Genomic DNA, 18,119 nt, shown 5'->3' on the forward strand with positions numbered 1-18,119 from the left:
AGCTGACAGAGAAGACATTAAAGGCATTAATCAGAGAAGCAGCCAAGAGGATAGTTAACTCTGGAGGAGATCCACAACTCAGCTAGGAGAATCTGTCAGCAGAACTGTCAATGTGAACTCTATCTGCAGTAAGAGCTGAGACAGCACGGTCAGAACAAAGCATATTCATTAGAATGGCACAAAGTCCAGAACAAGTCCTTAGCAAGATTTGGAAAGTACTATTCCCAAATGCTTTCCAATAAATCTGACAGAACTTGAGCTATTTTGCAAAGAATGGGCAACGGCTTCAGTAGATGTGCAAGCAATAGAGATAAATCCTAAAAGATTTGCAGCTGCGTGTGCAGCAAAAGGTGATTCTACATCCAAAGATTTTAATTTGGAAAATACTTTTCAAACCATGTATTCTTTTCATTCCACTTCACAACTATGCTCAGTTTTCTCTTATACTGTCACAAAAATGCATAATAAAACACACTGGAGATTGTGGTTGTAGTGTGGGCATGAATGCATAACAATGTTATTATTATTAAAGAGTAAAATTTGGCAATGTTAAATAGTAGGCTGACAGTAAAATTAGTCAGTTCTTCCAATCTGATTAGGTTACTTAAACCTAAATTTTCTAACTTCTTTTGTATTGTATATTAGGTGAACAGAAATCCAATGACTCTAACTAAGCTGTCTTACGAGAGTCATGCTATTAATACAGTAAGATGAAAAGACAACAGTATGTTTAATTAGTTTATTTTACTTATTTTGCTGCAGCTGAAATTTTACATTAAAAAATTAAAACATTTTATAACGGAAAAGAGATTTAAATAGTACAAAACCCATATAAAAAACACACAAACACACAGCTGTGCTATTGGGGCTTCTAGGATGGTGATGGTAGAGGTGGTTTCCTGTACTTGCTCTGCATCCACACCCGACGCATTGCGACTTTCTTCCCACGGTTCACTTGTAGTCGTTTGTCTTCAAGATTCTGAATTTCTTCAAGTCCAGCTTTGGAAAATAAATCATGGACCTCTTCTGTAAATGTTGCATAAAGCATAATCAGTGACCAGAGCTTGTTTTTTTTCTTTTCTACAAAAATAATTTCCAAATTCTAGGTTAATAGTCATCCAGAAATAATGTGCAATTATAATTCAGATTTTCTTAAATACATTTTTCAAATTCTCTCTAAACTAGAGAAAAATTTTGATTTTTTTTTGTGTGTGTAAAATAAGTTTTTTTTTGTGTGTGTGATAAATTAAAAATATATAAAGTCAGAAAATATTGGGTTGGGATTTACATTATTCACCAGGGCAAAAAGTACACAACTGTTTGGTTCAGTAAACACCAAGGTGAGCTCAGCGACAAATCCTGGACACTGTCACCATCACTGTACTGTATTATGCATGAAGTCACGCATACATCTTTAGGTCATTACCAATACCTTTAGTAAAAAAGTAAACGCAGGTTCCATCGCCACGTGTGTAGAAATTGTCTGATAAGCATCGACCTAAATATTAGAAAAAATAAAAAAATAATTACAGGAATGCATATGTATTTGGAAAAATATACTTCTAGGGTTCCTACACAGTCTAGAAAATCTGCAAAAGTATAAAAATTAGTTTCAGTATTTTCAAGGTATGGATAAAAATAATAAAATAAATACATTTAAAAACCTATGCTAGCCTAGTGAGGTGTCTATCCTTCTTTCTTACTTCCTCGTATACTTCCTTGTGCGCTTCTTTCCTCTCTCCTATTCTTCTTTACCACCTTGTCCTTTCATCTACTCTCATTTTCTTCCATCTTTAATTCCTTACTTCCTTTTACCCTTACTTCTTTCTGTTGTTTCTCCTTTCCCCCTTGCCTTGTATTTTTCCTCCTTTCCTTCCTCACTGGTGTCTTTCTCATCATTCGTTAATTAATTAATTCATTCATTCACTCACTCACCTTCCTTAAAATTAGCTATTGGAAAATTGGCAATTTCATGGTGAACTTATATATTTTTTTCTTTTTTTAAGAAGAACATTAAATGAGAAATCAGGAAACTAAGTCAGGAAAACCCTGGCATTTTTTAAATGCATAGTGTGTAATAATCCTGGCATTCATATTTGCATAAATATTTTGTTTTATTGTCAATGAGGAGCCTCACCCTTCTTAAACCGTAGCTGTGAAAGATCATATCTCCCATAATCACGGAAGAGGAAAACTCCTCCATGCTTCAAATATGTTGAAAGTTGGTTCACAACTCTCTGCACTCTGTAAAAGGAATAGAAAACAAATAATCAAATACTGTTGATTTGTAAGTGAACAGCAAATGAAAGTGAATGGAAGTGTGATCCATCAAGCAGAAAGCAAGAAGTGGAAACATTGAAATATACTTCTATTCAGAAACATCTGCTGCACAGCTCTTAAATTTTATTTAATTGACCTGACACACAAATTATGTATAAATATTCCTTGAACCTCTTCACATTTTGTCAAATCACAACCATAAAATAGTATTTTATTATGGTAGATTTTATATGACAGAATCACACCAAGTACTCCTGAAGTTGAAGGGAAACAATATGCAGGTTTTTGATTTAACAAATACATCTGATTTGTGTGACTTATACTTTTATCCATCCTGTGTAAGACAGAACTTATACTGTATTTTATTACAACTTTTAGGTGATGGTCTAACACAAAGTTGGCACAATTTTTAAGTGGAATAAAAAAATGCATAGCATGAAAATATTTTCTAACTAGAAGTCTCAAAAGTATTTCTTGCATTTGTAGTCCATAATATGTAGACCGCCTTTTGCTGCAGCTATAACTGAAAGTGTTTTGGGGTATTTTTCTACCAGACTGAAATATTCTATTCTTCTTTGTAAAACAGGTCAAGATCAGTCAAATCGGAGAGAATGAAGCATCTGAGAACATCAATTTTAAAGTCTTCCTACAGATTCTCATTTGTATTTAGGTCTGGACTTTAACTGGACATGAAGGTGAGTTGGAGGGTTGTGAAAGGGGAATGAGCAGTTCGCTGATAAATAACTCTTTATACTTTAATCTTCACCTACCGCTGAGGATGGATGGAGGAGAGCACAAAGACTGCGAGGATGACATCCAGGCTCTGAGGAGGGAAAGGAAAAGAGCCCGCCTCCTCACAAATGTCGTGGACAAAGGCATGACACATAGAATCATCATAGTCCAGATGGTCCTGTTAGAGGGAAATAAACTGGGTCACCTTCACCAAGTTGTCTCTATTCCCATATTAATGTGGCAGTGTGTAAAATAAGTTTTGAACAAATTAATGTTTTCTAAGTTTAAATATGCCTGCAACAACCCAAATAATCTTCAAATACAAATAAATCAATGCAAAGTAATCAACAAATTAAGTTATGAGTAAAAAAAAAAGAAAGTTATTCTTGTGTATGGCTCAGGTGTGATTTGGCTACATTATTCCATGCAAACTGTCTTCAAATCTTGAAGGTTCTGGGGGTGTTTTTCATGCCTTCTTGTCTTCAGTTCTCATCATAGACTTAATATGATACAAAACAGATCATTGACTAGGGATAGGAATACATTGAAATTTGTAGCTCCAATGTGTCAAATAAGTTCACATAATATGAATACTTTTGAAGTCCTGTTTAACAAATTCAGTATAACAGGACTCTTTGAAACATAAGTTAATCTTGGTTGATATAAACATCTCCCTCAAACATTTAATGATGAAGTAGAAATGCATAATTGTCTGTTCATTTAGGATTCAACATTAAGTTATTATTATTACTTCGTTTTTTTTACACTAATAATTATTACCTTAACCAGCTGAATGGCACGAGGGGAGAAGTCACAGCAGTATAAAAAGGAGTGTGTGTTCCTGAGAAACAAAAGAACCAGCTCTGAAAATATCAAATAACCATAAGTGGATATGTACTGCAGCTTTGGATAATTTTGTTCCTTTGAATCAAGACTCCTTCATCACTTCAAAAAAAACATAGACCTTGAAAGTTTCAGGTGTTACCTGCTTAATGTCAAAATAAAACAGGTGGACCATCCAAACATCAAAATTGGCCAAGTAACTACTGATCAGTACAGATATTTTTTTTTTCCTTTTTTATAAAATATTCCAAACTGAAAACTTCCACTTTTTCTGCCAGGAAACTCATCAACAAACAGCTCATTTTTTTGATGCACTTTGTTTCGAGTTTAATTAAAATCAGATAAACCTGATGAACATATGATTTGATTCATGAATCAATGATATCCTTGTAACTTCTTTCAACATTGGACCTAATGCTACTACCTCAGTCATGGAACATGAGGTGAATCTGTTCTCTTTCATGGTCAAAGTTTGATGATTTTAATTGAATTAAAACAAAGTTTTCACAAACAACATTTCGCATGTTAAAAGAAGAAAGAAAACATGAATCCAATCAGTACATCTGCAGATAAAACATTACAGTGATCAAATATCAAACATATAAATCTTTATATGAGTAACTATGTGTAAATCAGTTACATATATGACCTACTTTATGGTATTAACAATGGGAAATACACTGTTACCAACTCCACATCCAACCTGCGAAGAGATAAAGTGAAAGGTCAAGTTAAAGCAGTTAAACAACACTCTATAAAACTAAGGAAAGGGATGTGCATCAACATGAAGAAAGTGAACATTTTTTAAAACCTCCAAAATCCGGAAAGACGCATGCTGTCCAGGAAAAGAAGAGATTTGTCTGATGGTTTCATTTGGTTCTGCTGCAGCTTCCTGGAAATAAAAAGGTATCTGTTTTTGGCGGCGCTGAATGGGATCATTGTGTCAACAGTGTCCAGTTTCCCCATTAGTCCGGGAGCTACTGCTAGCTGGCTCTGCTGCTACCTGATGACTGCGGCACGCATTTGTCCTCTTTTCTTCAGCAGATGAAGGAAGTAATTCTGGAAACTCTAAAAACAGCCACCTGCGATCTTTGAAGAATTTATCCTGATGCGCCTCGTAAAACTGGTCCCAGTACTGGCAAGCGTCTGTGCTAAATTTACCTGAAGAAAGGAAATTGGATTAATGTTTAACTTTTTTTTTTTTCCACATTACGTAAATAGTAATGTGATGAGATAAATTATCATGTGGCAACATGTTCGTTACCTTGCTCTTTTAAAGGAAGTCGTATACTTGAATTTTCTTCTGCCTTCTGCCGAGCAGCTTCTTGGTCCTCCTTTGTCCACTGCACATGGTCCCTAATTGTGAAAACATTAAAAAACTAAAAGAACTGTTGTCTTGACTTAAGTGGAGGATAAACTAGATTTTCCTATTTTAGTGTTTGATTCATAAAGATAAACAAGAGGCTTTAGGAAGGGAAAAAACAGATGATTTCTGACCACATGTTGTGTTTAAAGATGTCATCAGGGTTTGTCAAAATTCGTGAACCCAAAGGAGCCGTAGGTCTTGCCTTAGTGCTCTTTAATCTCACGTAAAACCGGATGAAAGCAGAAGCTTGTGTGAAAACAGGGCAGCTCCATTGTTTATGCATTTACTCTGCAAAAGACCAAGGAGTTCAATTATAACATTTATTCTATAGTTAGAGACTGAAACAACAAAGTAATTGTTAATCTTAACACACACTTTTAAATTAAGGCCAGCATACTTTTTGGGTCCTTGAAATGGTGTGCAAAGAAAAACACCCTAAAATAAATGAATCTTTAACTGAGGCAGCACAGCCTCACACTGAAAAATTCAACCTTTAATCTGAACACATTTATACAGTTAAGAAAAAATAATATAATTCCACCTTAAATAATATTTTTTTTTCACAAAAGCTCAGCTGCCACACATGTAGGCACAATTCCTTTAAAATAAACATCACAGAAGCAATTTTTTTATTCATACTTTACTTTTTAAATAGACTAAGTTTGAGATTTTCAGCTACAAACACTCCAGGTAGGTTTGTGGGGGGAAAATGGATAAGTACGTGTAAAAGCACTTCAAGGCCAGTGTTAAATATGGTGGATCTGTAACAATATATTAATATTTTGCTATTTGTGAAAATGCAATTTTGTACTTGTAAATCTATAATCCATATTTCAGGAATTGTAAATGAATCTCATGGCTTATCCATAATTATTTAAAAACTGTTCAGCTTGCATTGAAAAGGATGACAGATTATAAACTGTATCATGATCATTCTCAAAAGTAAAAAAAAAAAAGAAACACAAATTAATGCATGGATTGTTGAGAACAATTTTTTAAAACTAGCTAGTTTTAAATTTATTTTCTCAACAGGATGAATTGATGTAAACGCCCTAAAGGAAACAAAATACTGGACAAAATATGAAAACAAGGTAACCAAAACAAAAAATCAATATATTACAAAATGAGCAGAATGTGAATGGAAAATAACTTTTGTGGTGATTTGAAAGTGCACAAGAGTGTCTGACTTGTTTGTATTTTTGGCTATATTTTAACACGTTTACTACAGGAAATAAGTGGATCTAATACTACTACATCGACAAACTAAAGCTAACGAACGTTGGCGCTGTGGTTTCAGTCGGAAATGTTTCCTTATTTTGCCCGTAGAAGAAGACGCTTGGGAAACATGCAGCTGAACAGGCTAACGGCCAGCTAACTTCAGCACCAACCGAAAAGCGACATGAATTTCCTCAGATTAAACCGATTACATGTAAATTATACCAAACTTTTTCTAACTTTGGGACAGTTCCCTCTGACTGTGTAGATATACTGTAGATATACAAATCGCTTTTTGCAAAAAATATCCATAATCGAGGTTTTTAGCTAAAATAAAAGCTATTTCTGATGGCTTCCATGCTAACTTACTTACGCTGAGAACTACTGCGATCTGGGAAAGATAAAATGTGGTAAATAGCTCTTCGGGTTGGAGAACATCCCCATCCTTACCTGGTGGTTCTGGATGTCGTGTGCCGTTTGAAAGAACCTTTGGAGGCTTTGGTTTGTTGAGGAGCTCCGCCTGCAGATGGCGCCACCCCGCAGAAAGATGACTTTTAACACTGCTGATCTGCTGAACCAGAGGAGCAGAGGGATCTTGGATACTGGGACTTTACACAGATTCTGCTTGAAAATCCTCAGAAACATCACTCTCCCTGTAACATAAAGCAACACTTTAAAATTGTATCAATTCCTGCTTTCAATACATGTTTTACTATACATAATTGTTGCCTCACTGTAGGAAAACAGGAGCTTCATTAAAGTTTGGAGTAATACTTCAAAAACAGCAATAATGTATGAGAGTGGTAGAATCTACTGTGATAATTACCAGAACTGCTACAGTTGGTGAGTACGGATTATTCACTTCAATTATTTACAGAATAATCTAATTTATTAAGTTCAGTGTTCAGACTTCAGCAATTTGATCACAGCTGTGTCTCAAAAACATGTCAAGGAATCTGAATTTAAAAATGGACAGTCTTTTACAGACAAAGGTATACCATACTTTAGTGCAGTTTTAGCTAGCAAAATTAATTACTGTTGTAAAGTAAAGCATATACCAGTAGTTACTATAGGATAAATGTGTAAATTGGTCACATGTGGAAGTGGCAAGCAGATTATTTCTTTCCATTGTTTGGGGCTATCAGCAACAGAATTGAAATAATTTAAGCTTCAGAGTTCAGACACTCCATTTAGATTTTATCTGTAAGACTTTTTGCCAGAGTCTGTATTTTTATGCTAAGATTTCTCCTCAGAAAGATCAAAGCTCACTTGTCTGCTAGAATATTACTTTACATTATATTGTTCTAGTATGTAACTTAAATCTTCTGATTTTAGTGTCTACGATCAGCCCCAGAATTTATACAAGTTCCCAAAGAAGTCCAAACAGCAGAAGATTGAAGATGCTCTGCTTTGTCAGAGCCCTCTTGTGAGTAAAATTTAGACATATTTGTGTACTTCATTTGTGAAATGTAGCTGATTTTGCAAAGATAAAGTACCTTCTATTACAACAATTTACAAGTCAACTTTAGAATTATATTTAATCAATAAAGTATATCCTAATTTTGTTAAAAAATGTTTTGTTTGTTTCAGGACAAAACTTTATCTTCTCCCTCTGAACATAAACCCTGCCTCTTAGCTCTGACAGCAGATAACTGGCTCTGCCGCATTTCAGCTGAAACGGGGAAAGAGCTGCAGAGAATTTATCTCTCTCCTAAATACAAATACAGGTATATTTAGCACTCAGCTCTTTGTCCTTTGATGGGTTATAGTTAATTTTATTTTATAAACGTGTATTTGAAACCTTTCATTTCTGTTTTGTAGATATCTTGCCTGGAATGTTTCACAAGAAACATTTTACATTAAATCTGTTCAGAACAAAGAAACACCCATGTCGAGACAGGTACAAATCTATTATTTTAAGCTAACTTAAAATATGTTGCACTTTTACACAGACATTGAAAGCCTATATGCCTAATATAATGAGCATTTAAGCATTCTTGAGTTGTTGTTCTGAAATAAATTAATCAATAAATCAAGGAACAATAGTTTTTATGTGGTAAAGGGGTCTACTTTAAGAATTAAACATTTTTGTTTCCTTTTAATAACATATTTAACAAAGATCTATGTAGTTTTTATGTTTGTTTTTTTCTCCCGTAGGCAGGTATGTCGCAGAATGCAGTCATGCACGTGGCCATTTTTCGTGTTTTCCCCTTGCAAATTGTGGGGATTTTGGAGATAAATAAAAAGGTATAGTTCATTTAATCATATAGGTGTACCTGATTTTAGGATTTATGTTATAAAACGGAAATTATTTCATTTCAGGGATTTGGAAGGGGTGTTACAGATGTGGTTTTGTCCCAGGGTGTCCTTGCTGTGTCTTACAGTAACAAGTCAGTGAAGCTGTACAGCCTTGAACACATTGTCCAAAGAGTATGTATGTGTTTAGCTGGAACGATCTCCCTTAACATGCTATCTGTGAAATGTATTTATAGATCACCTTAGATGAAAAATAACTGTCTTTGTTGTTAGTGTCTAACAGAAGAGTTGACACTGGGACAGCAGAGTCCCCTGCTGGGACACAGAACCGTTGGGGACGTTCCATTTGGTATCCCAGTTAACATCCAGATCACTGGTGAGTCACTTTAACCCTCATTTAGTTCTCCATCTATTAAGCCTTTATAGACTTCAGTCCTCATTACCATAGCAAATATTCAGAACATTTTCTTAACTTAAACACCGGTGTTAGCCATATTGTTTTTATTTTTTATGAATAAATACAAGACGTGGATTTTTCTCCAGCCTCCAGCCAAGAAAAAAAATAAAATAAAGAATCCGTCTCTTCTTATAACAAGAACCCTTCTTGTTATAATGAAATGTAAATTAAAAATGTAATATTTAAACATAAATTGTTGGGTGCTGGTGTGGCGCAGAGTAAAGCACATTATCCACTTTCCTGTCTAACCACTTTCAAATAAAGGGCAATAGAACCAATAAAATAAAAAAGCAGGCACACACAAATTGTTACTGGAAATATGTTTTTTTTTCATTTTTATTTTATTTCACAGAACCACCACCACTTCTTTTTGAGGCTTTCTCTCACAATGGTATCCAGATCGGCGGCTTCCCTTGGCACTGCATTTACACTCCACCACACAAGAAACACAGAGGGACTCACTACATCTGTTCACTCAAGGACAGCACTTTGGTAAATTTAGAGAGTTTTCTTTATCATCGCAGGACAACATCTGTTTTTTGGCTGATGAGCTAATGATTTGTTCATCAGTATTTGGGACAAATTATAAACATGGACCTGATTAGTGCTCTTTAAAGTACAAATTTGTAAGCTTTGAATGGTGTATCATTAGACTTTGACTAGACATAATATTTGAAAATCTTGCAATATAAAAATACTGGCTAAGTATTGCAATGGCAACATCAGTTGCAACCCATTCATTCTTATGAATGCTCCCAATACTCTTCTGTTGATGAACTGAACAGAGCTCCGTGAGACGTTTAATACTTCAGAGTATTTTGTGACTTAATTCTGCTTTGAACTTTACAACCTCCTCTCAGACTTGTCTGTTGCTTTCCTTGTTTTTCATGATGATGTTTAATTTCTGATGCTCTCATAGAGCATCTGGATTTATATTGAGGGGAAACACGGACGGATTGGATTTACTAATTAGGTGATGTCTGAAGGCAAATGATTGATCTGAATTTTATTCAGGAATATCAGAATACAGTGGACTGAATGCAAAAGCACAACACACTTTTCAGTTTTTAGACAATTTATGAAACTCTAATTTTTCTTTCATGAAGCATTTGTTCACCACTTTGTGTTGGTTTTTCACATAAAATCCAAACAAATTATATTAATGTTTGTCGCTGTAGTGCGACAAAATGTGACTACGTTCAAGGGGTGTGAATTAGTTTTGCAAGCGACTGATGGTAGCAAAATATTGCTGATAGTGAAAAAAGTCACAGCATGTCACACATTGTCCAATTTAAGTGTGCAAGATGTTGATGCTGTGTTGGTTGAGCTTTGCCCAGCTATGAGGTGGGTTTGCACCATGCCTTTAACTACACATCTTTGTGAAATCAGGCAAAAAATGGAATCCAGAACATGAACTGTTGCTCTCTTGAGAGTGACGTCATCTTCTTCCATCCGGCCGGTTCAGGGAGAGTCATCCACATTGGACCGAACACTATAAAGTGAGTGATCCGGTCAAGGTTAACAATATAAATGGTATTGCAAAACGGCATTATCTCCTCTGTCGCTCACACGTACTGTATGATCATGTATGCCTTTCCTTTCTTTTGAAGTGTGCTGAAAATCATTAGTGAACTAAACAGTCCTGTGCCGTCAGAGGTGCTAGAGGATTACTCTCTGACCACACATCGAAGCAACGTAGGTGTAACATTTAACATCTTTACTGTATATCAGATGTTTTATTAATACTCACGGTCTTGAGCGTTGCTGGTGACGATGTTCTGCAGCTGCGCCCCCGTGTCACCGTCACGTCTTCAGGCCGGGCGGTGAGATCGAGATTTCAACAGCTGGACGATGATCCAACGCAGGAGGTACCACAAGACTGTTCTGAGCCTTGACATAAACAAAATCGCACAGACATAGTACTTGTTATACTCTTGATATAACTGCCCCTGAGAGCCTTAGTTTAATTTATGCGAAAACAAAAAACATACATGTTTTTGCCCTTGGTCTCGTTTAAATCTGCTTGTGCATCTTAATGCTGTTGCCATGAATCTAGAAATATATAACAGACAGCAGGCAGATTTAGCAGGCAGATATTTTACTCTGAATCAATCCCATGTGCACAAAATCTGTTTAGAGAAGAGCGAACATCCTCTGAAAACACTCACAAGTTGATGAAGGATCATCTCTAAATTAAACATAGTCTAGCAGGCTGTCTGAGCCAAAAAGGTTTCCAGTCATACGAGCTTTATTTGTTCCAAAGCATCACATGATAAATCTGTACTTGGATGTGGATTAGACCTGGTCTGTGGTCACAGCTTTACGTCTCGTAAAATGTACTGCAGAATTTTATTTTGAAATATTGAGAATTTAGAGATTCTTCATAACAAAACTGTAAATTAAAACATGATGTTATGGAAAATGTGTTAGGAGGCTCTGTCTATAAAAATGTGTACTGCATGGCTCCTACAACAGAGCTGATACTTACATATTTTTTTTATACGTCATTGGTAACTTTCTGTTCTTGGCTTAAACATATTAACAATATGCATAGTTTATTTGGAGCAGGTGTAAATTTGTTCAACTCAGAGCAGTCTTTTGATATTTCAGACCTTTCGGTTGCTGGAATACGAGGATGAACTCGACCTTCTGGCCATAGCGGTAACTAACGGGGAGGGCGAGGAGGGCAGAGCTCATGTCCAACTGCATGACAACCAAACAGGGCGGTTACAGCGAAAGATTGACCTGGATGAGCCTTGGGATGAGGTTTGTAATATAAAGAAGCTGATTAATTTGACATATTTTGTGTTAATTAATCACCCTCTCTTGTCTGTAGGAAAAGGGTCATATAAAACCTTTAAAAATAAAATACACTCAATATAAATTGTTCTGTGTTTGAATAGTTTTATTACTATTATGTCCATACTTCAACAAAAGAAACTAACTACTTGGTACCACATGGCAGTAGATTGGGGGAAAAAGTGGCTATGAGTGGTACAAAATGAGAACGTAGTTGGTTCCAAAGTAAAGAAATAAACATCAGGTTGTGTGTGAGTTAATGCGTTTCTGTCCTCTGTTTCAGACTTATCCACATGAGCTGTTCTTTGACAGAGACACCATTGTTCACATTGAGCAAAAGGGCAGCCAGTTCTGCTGCCATGTTTATAAACTCAGGACCATCACTAAATGACAAAATTGACCAAATGATATTGTGATTTGTTTTTTCCAATGTTGTAAAGTTGTTGGAAGTAGTAGCAAACTTGTGGATACTTGTATAGTTTATTTTGTCTGAATATCTGTTTTCTTTATTGTAAATTTCTGTAATCACCAACAACCACAAAAATATAACTGCTTTTTGATAATATTAAAATGATATACTTTTCAAAGCTGTTTCTCTCTCTTGCTCTTCTTCATGGACGTACATACACATTTTATTTTGATTTTCAAAGTAAATTTAGAAATGTTCAATTTTAATTCAAACATAAGTGCAAACAATTTCAAACAGTATTTTGCCGACTTTTTAAAAAGTTGATCAAAGTTACAGTTTAATAAACAATCGAGAGGATTCTCTTCACTTGACAGTGATAAAACAAAGTCCTTAGTCACAGGATTCTTTAGATCCACTTCCATTATCATCTATTACATCTATTAGAAGAAACGTGTGAAGTTTAAGTTTCTGCAAAATTTAATCTCCCTTTCAGATGAATAAATATGGAGAGCCATTTAAGCCAAAATTACATCAATAAATAAGCATACGATTATTTGACTTCTTTCTTTAATTAATTTAGCAATAGTTAGATTATTTATATTTATTTAATTAATTAATTTTGGCTGTATTTTTAATTGAATTGAATAAATATATTACTTGCCAGCTGTTACACAGTGCGACACTAGTTGGCGCCAGTACCCATTGCTTTATAATGAACAACTGAAACATTTTTTTTTTAATTAATACTGATGTAACAGTTTTCATAAGATCGAATGACGCTCTGGGCAGACAGCCATCTCTCCCCTCATAATACTAGCCTGTAACGGCTTTTTTTTTTTTTTTTTTTTAAAGTTGTGTCATTCAGACTTGACTCTGTGTCTGTGGTCGGCCTTACAGAGAGAAAAACATTTAACGGCTAAGTGTTCGGCTGAGGTCAGAGGATGACACAGCACAAATAGCTGCTTTTTACGGGTCCTGACTCCTCTGTAAGTACACAAGTTACAAAACGTCGCTCCTCCAAACAGTTGCGTGCCTCCCTGTCACGTGACCGCGTTTCTTGTCGAGCAGCCGCTTGAAATAGTTTTTGGATGCTTGAAAACAGCTGCTGCAGTTCAGACGCGTCCTCCTCACCCTGGCTGCTGATTTTTTTTTTTCTCGCTCACTGATGGCGATGGAGAATTTGAAGCAGTTCCTGTTCGCTCTCTCCGCTGCCGGAGCTGTCGGGTTTGTCGCCATAATATTCGTGCTGAGGTGGGTTCTCCACTTTAAGGAAGGCTTGGACTGGGACGGAGGACTGGCTGAATTCAACTGGCATCCGGTGCTGGTCGTCACAGGCTTCATTTTCCTGCAGGGCACAGGTGAGATGGATGACTACTGTCATTCCAAGAAGTCTGAAAACAGAATGTGGCTGTTTAGGCGCCCAGAGAGGAAGTTAGTGGGAGAAACCATGTTGAACGCGACTGTTTATCCTCCAGAATCTTGGGGGAGGGCGGTGTTGGAAATGAAATGAAAGGTAAAAAATGTCCATGCCAGCTTAACCTTTTCATACTTTGTCATGATTCAGCTCTAAGCTTTATTTTGGAATTTTAACACAAAGTAGACTAATTGTGAAGTGGGAGGAAAATGATACAGTTTTTTCACCAATAGAAGTGTTGCTGAAAATAAAGGAACTCTGCAGTTAGGTCTAGGATAAAGTAGTTGAGAAGTTCAAAGCTGACCTAGTTTAAAAAAAAAACGTCTTAAGATGTGAACATCTCACATAGCACTTTTCAATTCATAGTTGTGTACTTAGCAAATTCAGCCTTTATGAAAAAGTGGCAAGTTTGCTACAATACACAGCAAACATGTGGAAGAAAGTTCAGTGGACAGCTGATCAGTTTGAACTTAAGTTTTGAAGGTCTTTAGATCCAGGGAACTAACACCACATGTTATGCTGAACACACTAACCTCATTGTGAAGTCAGTCTGGTAGTGGCAGCATCATGCTGTGGGCAGGAATGGAATGCTGACTTGAGTTTGTGTGAAAATGGATAAAGTTAAATTTACAAAACTCCTTGAAGAAAATCTCTTCAAAGCTGCAAAGGATTTGACAACAACCTGAAACATACAACTAAGGCTACAATGCAATTGTTTAGGTGAAAGCATATTTATGTGCTGGAATGGCCCAGTTAAAGACCTGTTATTATTTAAGAGTAAATCTGTAGGAATGTGCTTCTTTGTGTTTGTCTATCACATAAAAATCCCAATAAAATATATTGAAGTTTGTGGTTTTAATGATACAAAATGAAAATAAAAAAATCCCTAAATGGGCATTAATAATTTTGTAAGGTAGTGTAGATCAGCAGTAGGAAGCAAGAACGATTTCACATTGTGTAGTAATCTGTATTTTTTCTAAGTCTTAATGACTCAGCAGTTTCTATGTGGTTCAAGCACTGATGGAGCCACTGATCCTCTCTTGCAGCCATAATTGTCTACAGGCTTCCCTGGACCTGGCAGTGCAGCAAACTCATGATGAAGTTCATCCATGCAGGCTTGAACTTGACAGCCTTCATTTTCGCTATTATTGCCATGGTGGCCGTTTTTGACTTTCACAACTCTGCCAAGATCCCCAACATGTACAGTCTGCACAGCTGGCTGGGCCTGATGGCCGTTATACTGTACGGTCTGCAGGTAAATGGACCTATTTTCATTCACAGCCTACTCAACAAAATTGATTACGACACTTTGGTTGTTTTTTTTTCTCAGTGTTTAAGTTGCTTTTTCATGCTTATGTTTTCCACATGAAGACACAAGGATTAAAAGTTGCATGACTGAAGCATCTGATAAGCTTTTTTTATTTTTTCTTCCCTTGTTCTTGAATGGGCAGCTTGTTCTCGGAGTCGGCCTATACCTGATACCAGTTACACCTGTGTCCTGGAGAGCAGCTTGTATGCCCATCCATGTCTACAGCGGTCTTTTTCTTTTTACCAGTATCATAGCAGTTGCTCTCATGGGAATCACAGAAAAACTTATCTTTGGCCTGTAAGTATTTGAGCAATTCAGATGTTTATACGTAAATGTTTGCTACAAATGAGTGTAACATTATTTATTTCTCTAACATACAGGGCCAACCCGAAGTATAAAGACTCTCCCCCAGAGGCAATCTTTGTGAATGTCTTGGGACTCCTCCTGGTGGTTTTTGGGGCCCTTATCCTCTGGATTGCCACTCGAGCGTCTTGGAAACGCCCCAGTGACCAGATTGCGCATTCTCTGCATACCAACAGGGGAGGTGAGGACAACAGCAAAGCTGGTCCGGCAATGTCTGAACTGGAAGATGGAGCCAGTTGTGAGACGGATGGAGATGTCAGGAAGAGGAATAGTAAATAAATCAGAGAGCTAGGCTGACAGTTTGTATCAGGAATAAAACATTCTGTGCAAAAATCTTAAAATAACCTCTAAAGTTTCCCAGAAAATATCTGTTGAATATTTTTACATTTTAGTCTTTCAACTTTCAAACTGCAAAATAATTGTCAAATATCCTTTGACAAATTGTGCATGGTAACAATAAACAAATCTAAGTTGCTATTTGCATTTAGTGAAATGACACTAAAAATCTGATGTGTTGAAAGCCAAGACCAATAAGATAAGGGATGTTTCAAGATTTTTGCACTGTATTTGGCCCTGATGCGTCCCTGGACAACATGCGAGTCCCTGTAAATGTTTGCAACACCACAAAAAGGGACCAACTGGTAACCCCAAGCAGTGACGCAAACTGAAACTATGAAGATGGTTGTATTGTTAAACCAGCATACACTGTTTAGAAAATACAAAAAAAAAAAACTTAAAATACTACTAAACTTTAAATTGTAACTTTTTTGCACACCAAAATATTATTTTAGCTTATATTTCACCAACATTTATCGATGAGCTGTGTGGGAACAGGATGTAGATGCTCACATTGGAATAGATATGCACTGTAGATCATAATCCCACAGTAATTTTTTTTTTTGCTACTATAGATGTTTTGTTTATTACTTATTTGCCAACAACTGAGTTTTTAATAAATTTTGTACTGTTTTTTGCTTAACATGTTTTGCTTTGTATTTATTTTGTCTCTGCTGTGGAATACAGTGGCTAACAAAGTACTCGCTTCATTGGATGTTTTCCTCTTTACAGATGAATCATGGCTTTAAAAATTGATTTTTGACAATTGTGACAAAAAGCACATTTAATTTCAAAGTAAAAACTGATTTCCACAATATTATGACAAATAAAAATGTGTAACACAAAATAAGTGCTAAAATTTTCACCCCCTTTTAAAGCGACTGACCCAATTCACCAGAGGTCCAGCCAACTGGTGCTGCTCGTCTCACAAGGTGTGAAATGGAGACCACCTGATTGTAGTATCACCTGCCAGACAAAATGCTGCACATCACCAAAAGCACACCATCCCTGCTGTAGAGCATGGTGGTGGCAGCAGCAGCATCATGCTGAGGTGACGCTTCTCACCAGCAACTCCTGGAAAGTTTGTAGAGGAAGAAGGTAAAATAAATGCTGCAAAATATGAAGAAATGGAGGACAATTTGTTTCCACCTGCTACAGAACTTCAGAAAACATTTATTTTCCATCAAGACGATGACACCATCGGTGAGCTAAAGCTACACGGAAACGATTTGAAGACAAGGTAAATGTTCTGTAGTGGCCCAGTCAAAGCCCAGGCCTCGATCCAATAGAGAATTTGTGGGAGAACTTGAAAATGGCAGGTCACAGCTGATCCCCAGCAACAGGACAGAGCTGGAACGGTTCTGAGAGGAAGAATGGAGTGAAATTGCAGTGTCCAAATGTGCAAGTCTTAATGGGACCTATCCACACATTCTCCATACTCTGACTTCAGCCAAAGTTGCAACTACTGAATACTGACTTGAAGGAGGTAAATATTTATAAAATCACTTATTTTGCATTAATATTTTTGCACTATTTTGTAGAAATCAGTTATTACTCTGATATTAAAGATTTTTATGTCCAAAAAACCCAACTATGTTGCTCATGATTGATTTGTATAAATATTAAAAGGGTCAGACATCCAAAGAGGCGAATGCTTTTTATAGACATGTATAATAGTGACATGCAAATAGATAGAAAATTAACAATAAGTTAACGTTAGCATCAGCTTCAGTTTTTAGATTTGTGATGATTCCACTGTTGAAAGTTGCCCAAGTCAATAATTTCAATGCACATGTCAAATAAGCACTGTTATGAGCCAGATGTGACATATGTTCTACAAATACTTTTTTCTCTCTAAAACATCAAAGAGGCTAAGATAAACTAAGTAAATATAGTCTTTACTTTTATTGCAAGAGGAGTGCATTAGGAGGTTCATAACCCATTATCGATGTGGAGTTCCTAGCCATAAAATCACTGTAGCAACACGAATGAATGAACCTTTAAAGCATGTGCGCACACATTTTTCACAGCAATTAGGCACACAACCCACTTCAGAACTGCCCTGGATTATCCTTGAGCTGAGAAATTCAATTTAACAGCTTCCAGATGCAACAGAATCTGGTCATTGAGTTTGACTAAATCTAGACTTAAAATCTATCAATGTTGCTGTTATTATGACAGTATTGTTAGAAAAGAAGAAATAAAGATAACGATAATGGTCATTTTTTTCAAAGTTGTCAACAAGTTGGTTTATAATGTTGAACAAATTACTATTCTATTTTTTAATTATTTAGAATACCATACAAAACAATAATTATTAATGTTTTCTTTCTCTGCACC

The 18,119-nt window shown here is 36.1% G+C and overlaps 3 protein-coding genes across 3 annotated transcripts; 2 read left to right on the top strand and 1 right to left on the bottom strand.

Moving 5' to 3' along the window:
* Positions 1-725: 725 nt before the first annotated feature.
* mettl8 (methyltransferase 8, methylcytidine) lies at positions 726-6,964 on the bottom strand. The gene is made up of 11 exons (XM_015011902.2): positions 6,887-6,964; positions 5,353-5,509; positions 5,120-5,211; positions 4,859-5,016; positions 4,667-4,747; positions 4,509-4,558; positions 3,793-3,853; positions 3,051-3,190; positions 2,138-2,244; positions 1,433-1,498; positions 726-1,026 (listed from the first exon to the last, which is right to left on the bottom strand). Exons 2-11 carry the CDS (start codon positions 5,502-5,504, stop codon positions 872-874), a joined length of 1,062 nt encoding a protein of 353 aa, XP_014867388.2. The 5' UTR covers positions 5,505-5,509; positions 6,887-6,964; the 3' UTR covers positions 726-871.
* dcaf17 (ddb1 and cul4 associated factor 17) lies at positions 6,547-12,535 on the top strand. The gene is made up of 14 exons (XM_015011899.2): positions 6,547-7,091; positions 7,176-7,279; positions 7,772-7,862; positions 8,027-8,163; positions 8,258-8,336; positions 8,594-8,683; positions 8,759-8,866; positions 8,966-9,068; positions 9,502-9,641; positions 10,539-10,648; positions 10,760-10,844; positions 10,934-11,017; positions 11,760-11,915; positions 12,232-12,535. The coding sequence occupies exons 1-14, from the start codon at positions 6,963-6,965 to the stop codon at positions 12,337-12,339; spliced, it is 1,524 nt and encodes a 507-aa protein (XP_014867385.2). The 5' UTR covers positions 6,547-6,962; the 3' UTR covers positions 12,340-12,535.
* A 322-nt stretch (positions 12,536-12,857) lies between these two features.
* On the top strand, positions 12,858-16,422 carry cybrd1 (cytochrome b reductase 1). Its single transcript, XM_015011904.2, has 4 exons — positions 12,858-13,715; positions 14,818-15,026; positions 15,223-15,377; positions 15,461-16,422. Exons 1-4 carry the CDS (start codon positions 13,523-13,525, stop codon positions 15,720-15,722), a joined length of 819 nt encoding a protein of 272 aa, XP_014867390.2. The 5' UTR covers positions 12,858-13,522; the 3' UTR covers positions 15,723-16,422.
* Positions 16,423-18,119: the final 1,697 nt, after the last annotated feature.

Source organism: Poecilia mexicana, unplaced genomic scaffold (genome assembly GCF_051168715.1).
Source record: "Poecilia mexicana isolate PSO_F unplaced genomic scaffold, ASM5116871v1 scaffold_2, whole genome shotgun sequence".
Lineage (NCBI taxonomy): Eukaryota > Metazoa > Chordata > Actinopteri > Cyprinodontiformes > Poeciliidae > Poecilia > Poecilia mexicana.

Coding starts and splice junctions, on each gene's coding strand:
- cybrd1 (XM_015011904.2), top strand. CDS start 13,523: ATGGCGATGGAGAATTTGAAGCAGTTCCTGTTCGCTCTCTCCGCTGCC. Junction 13,716..14,817: donor CATTTTCCTGCAGGGCACAG/GTGAGATGGATG, acceptor CCTCTCTTGCAG/CCATAATTGTCTACAGGCTT. Junction 15,378..15,460: donor GAAAAACTTATCTTTGGCCT/GTAAGTATTTGA, acceptor TCTAACATACAG/GGCCAACCCGAAGTATAAAG.
- mettl8 (XM_015011902.2), bottom strand. CDS start 5,504: ATGCATAAACAATGGAGCTGCCCTGTTTTCACACAAGCTTCTGCTTTC. Junction 3,854..4,508: donor CCCATTGTTAATACCATAAA/GTAGGTCATATA, acceptor TTTGTTTCTCAG/GAACACACACTCCTTTTTAT. Junction 1,027..1,432: donor CGTTTACTTTTTTACTAAAG/GTATTGGTAATG, acceptor CAACATTTACAG/AAGAGGTCCATGATTTATTT.
- dcaf17 (XM_015011899.2), top strand. CDS start 6,963: ATGGCGCCACCCCGCAGAAAGATGACTTTTAACACTGCTGATCTGCTG. Junction 8,337..8,593: donor AAACACCCATGTCGAGACAG/GTACAAATCTAT, acceptor TTTCTCCCGTAG/GCAGGTATGTCGCAGAATGC. Junction 8,684..8,758: donor TTTTGGAGATAAATAAAAAG/GTATAGTTCATT, acceptor ATTTCATTTCAG/GGATTTGGAAGGGGTGTTAC.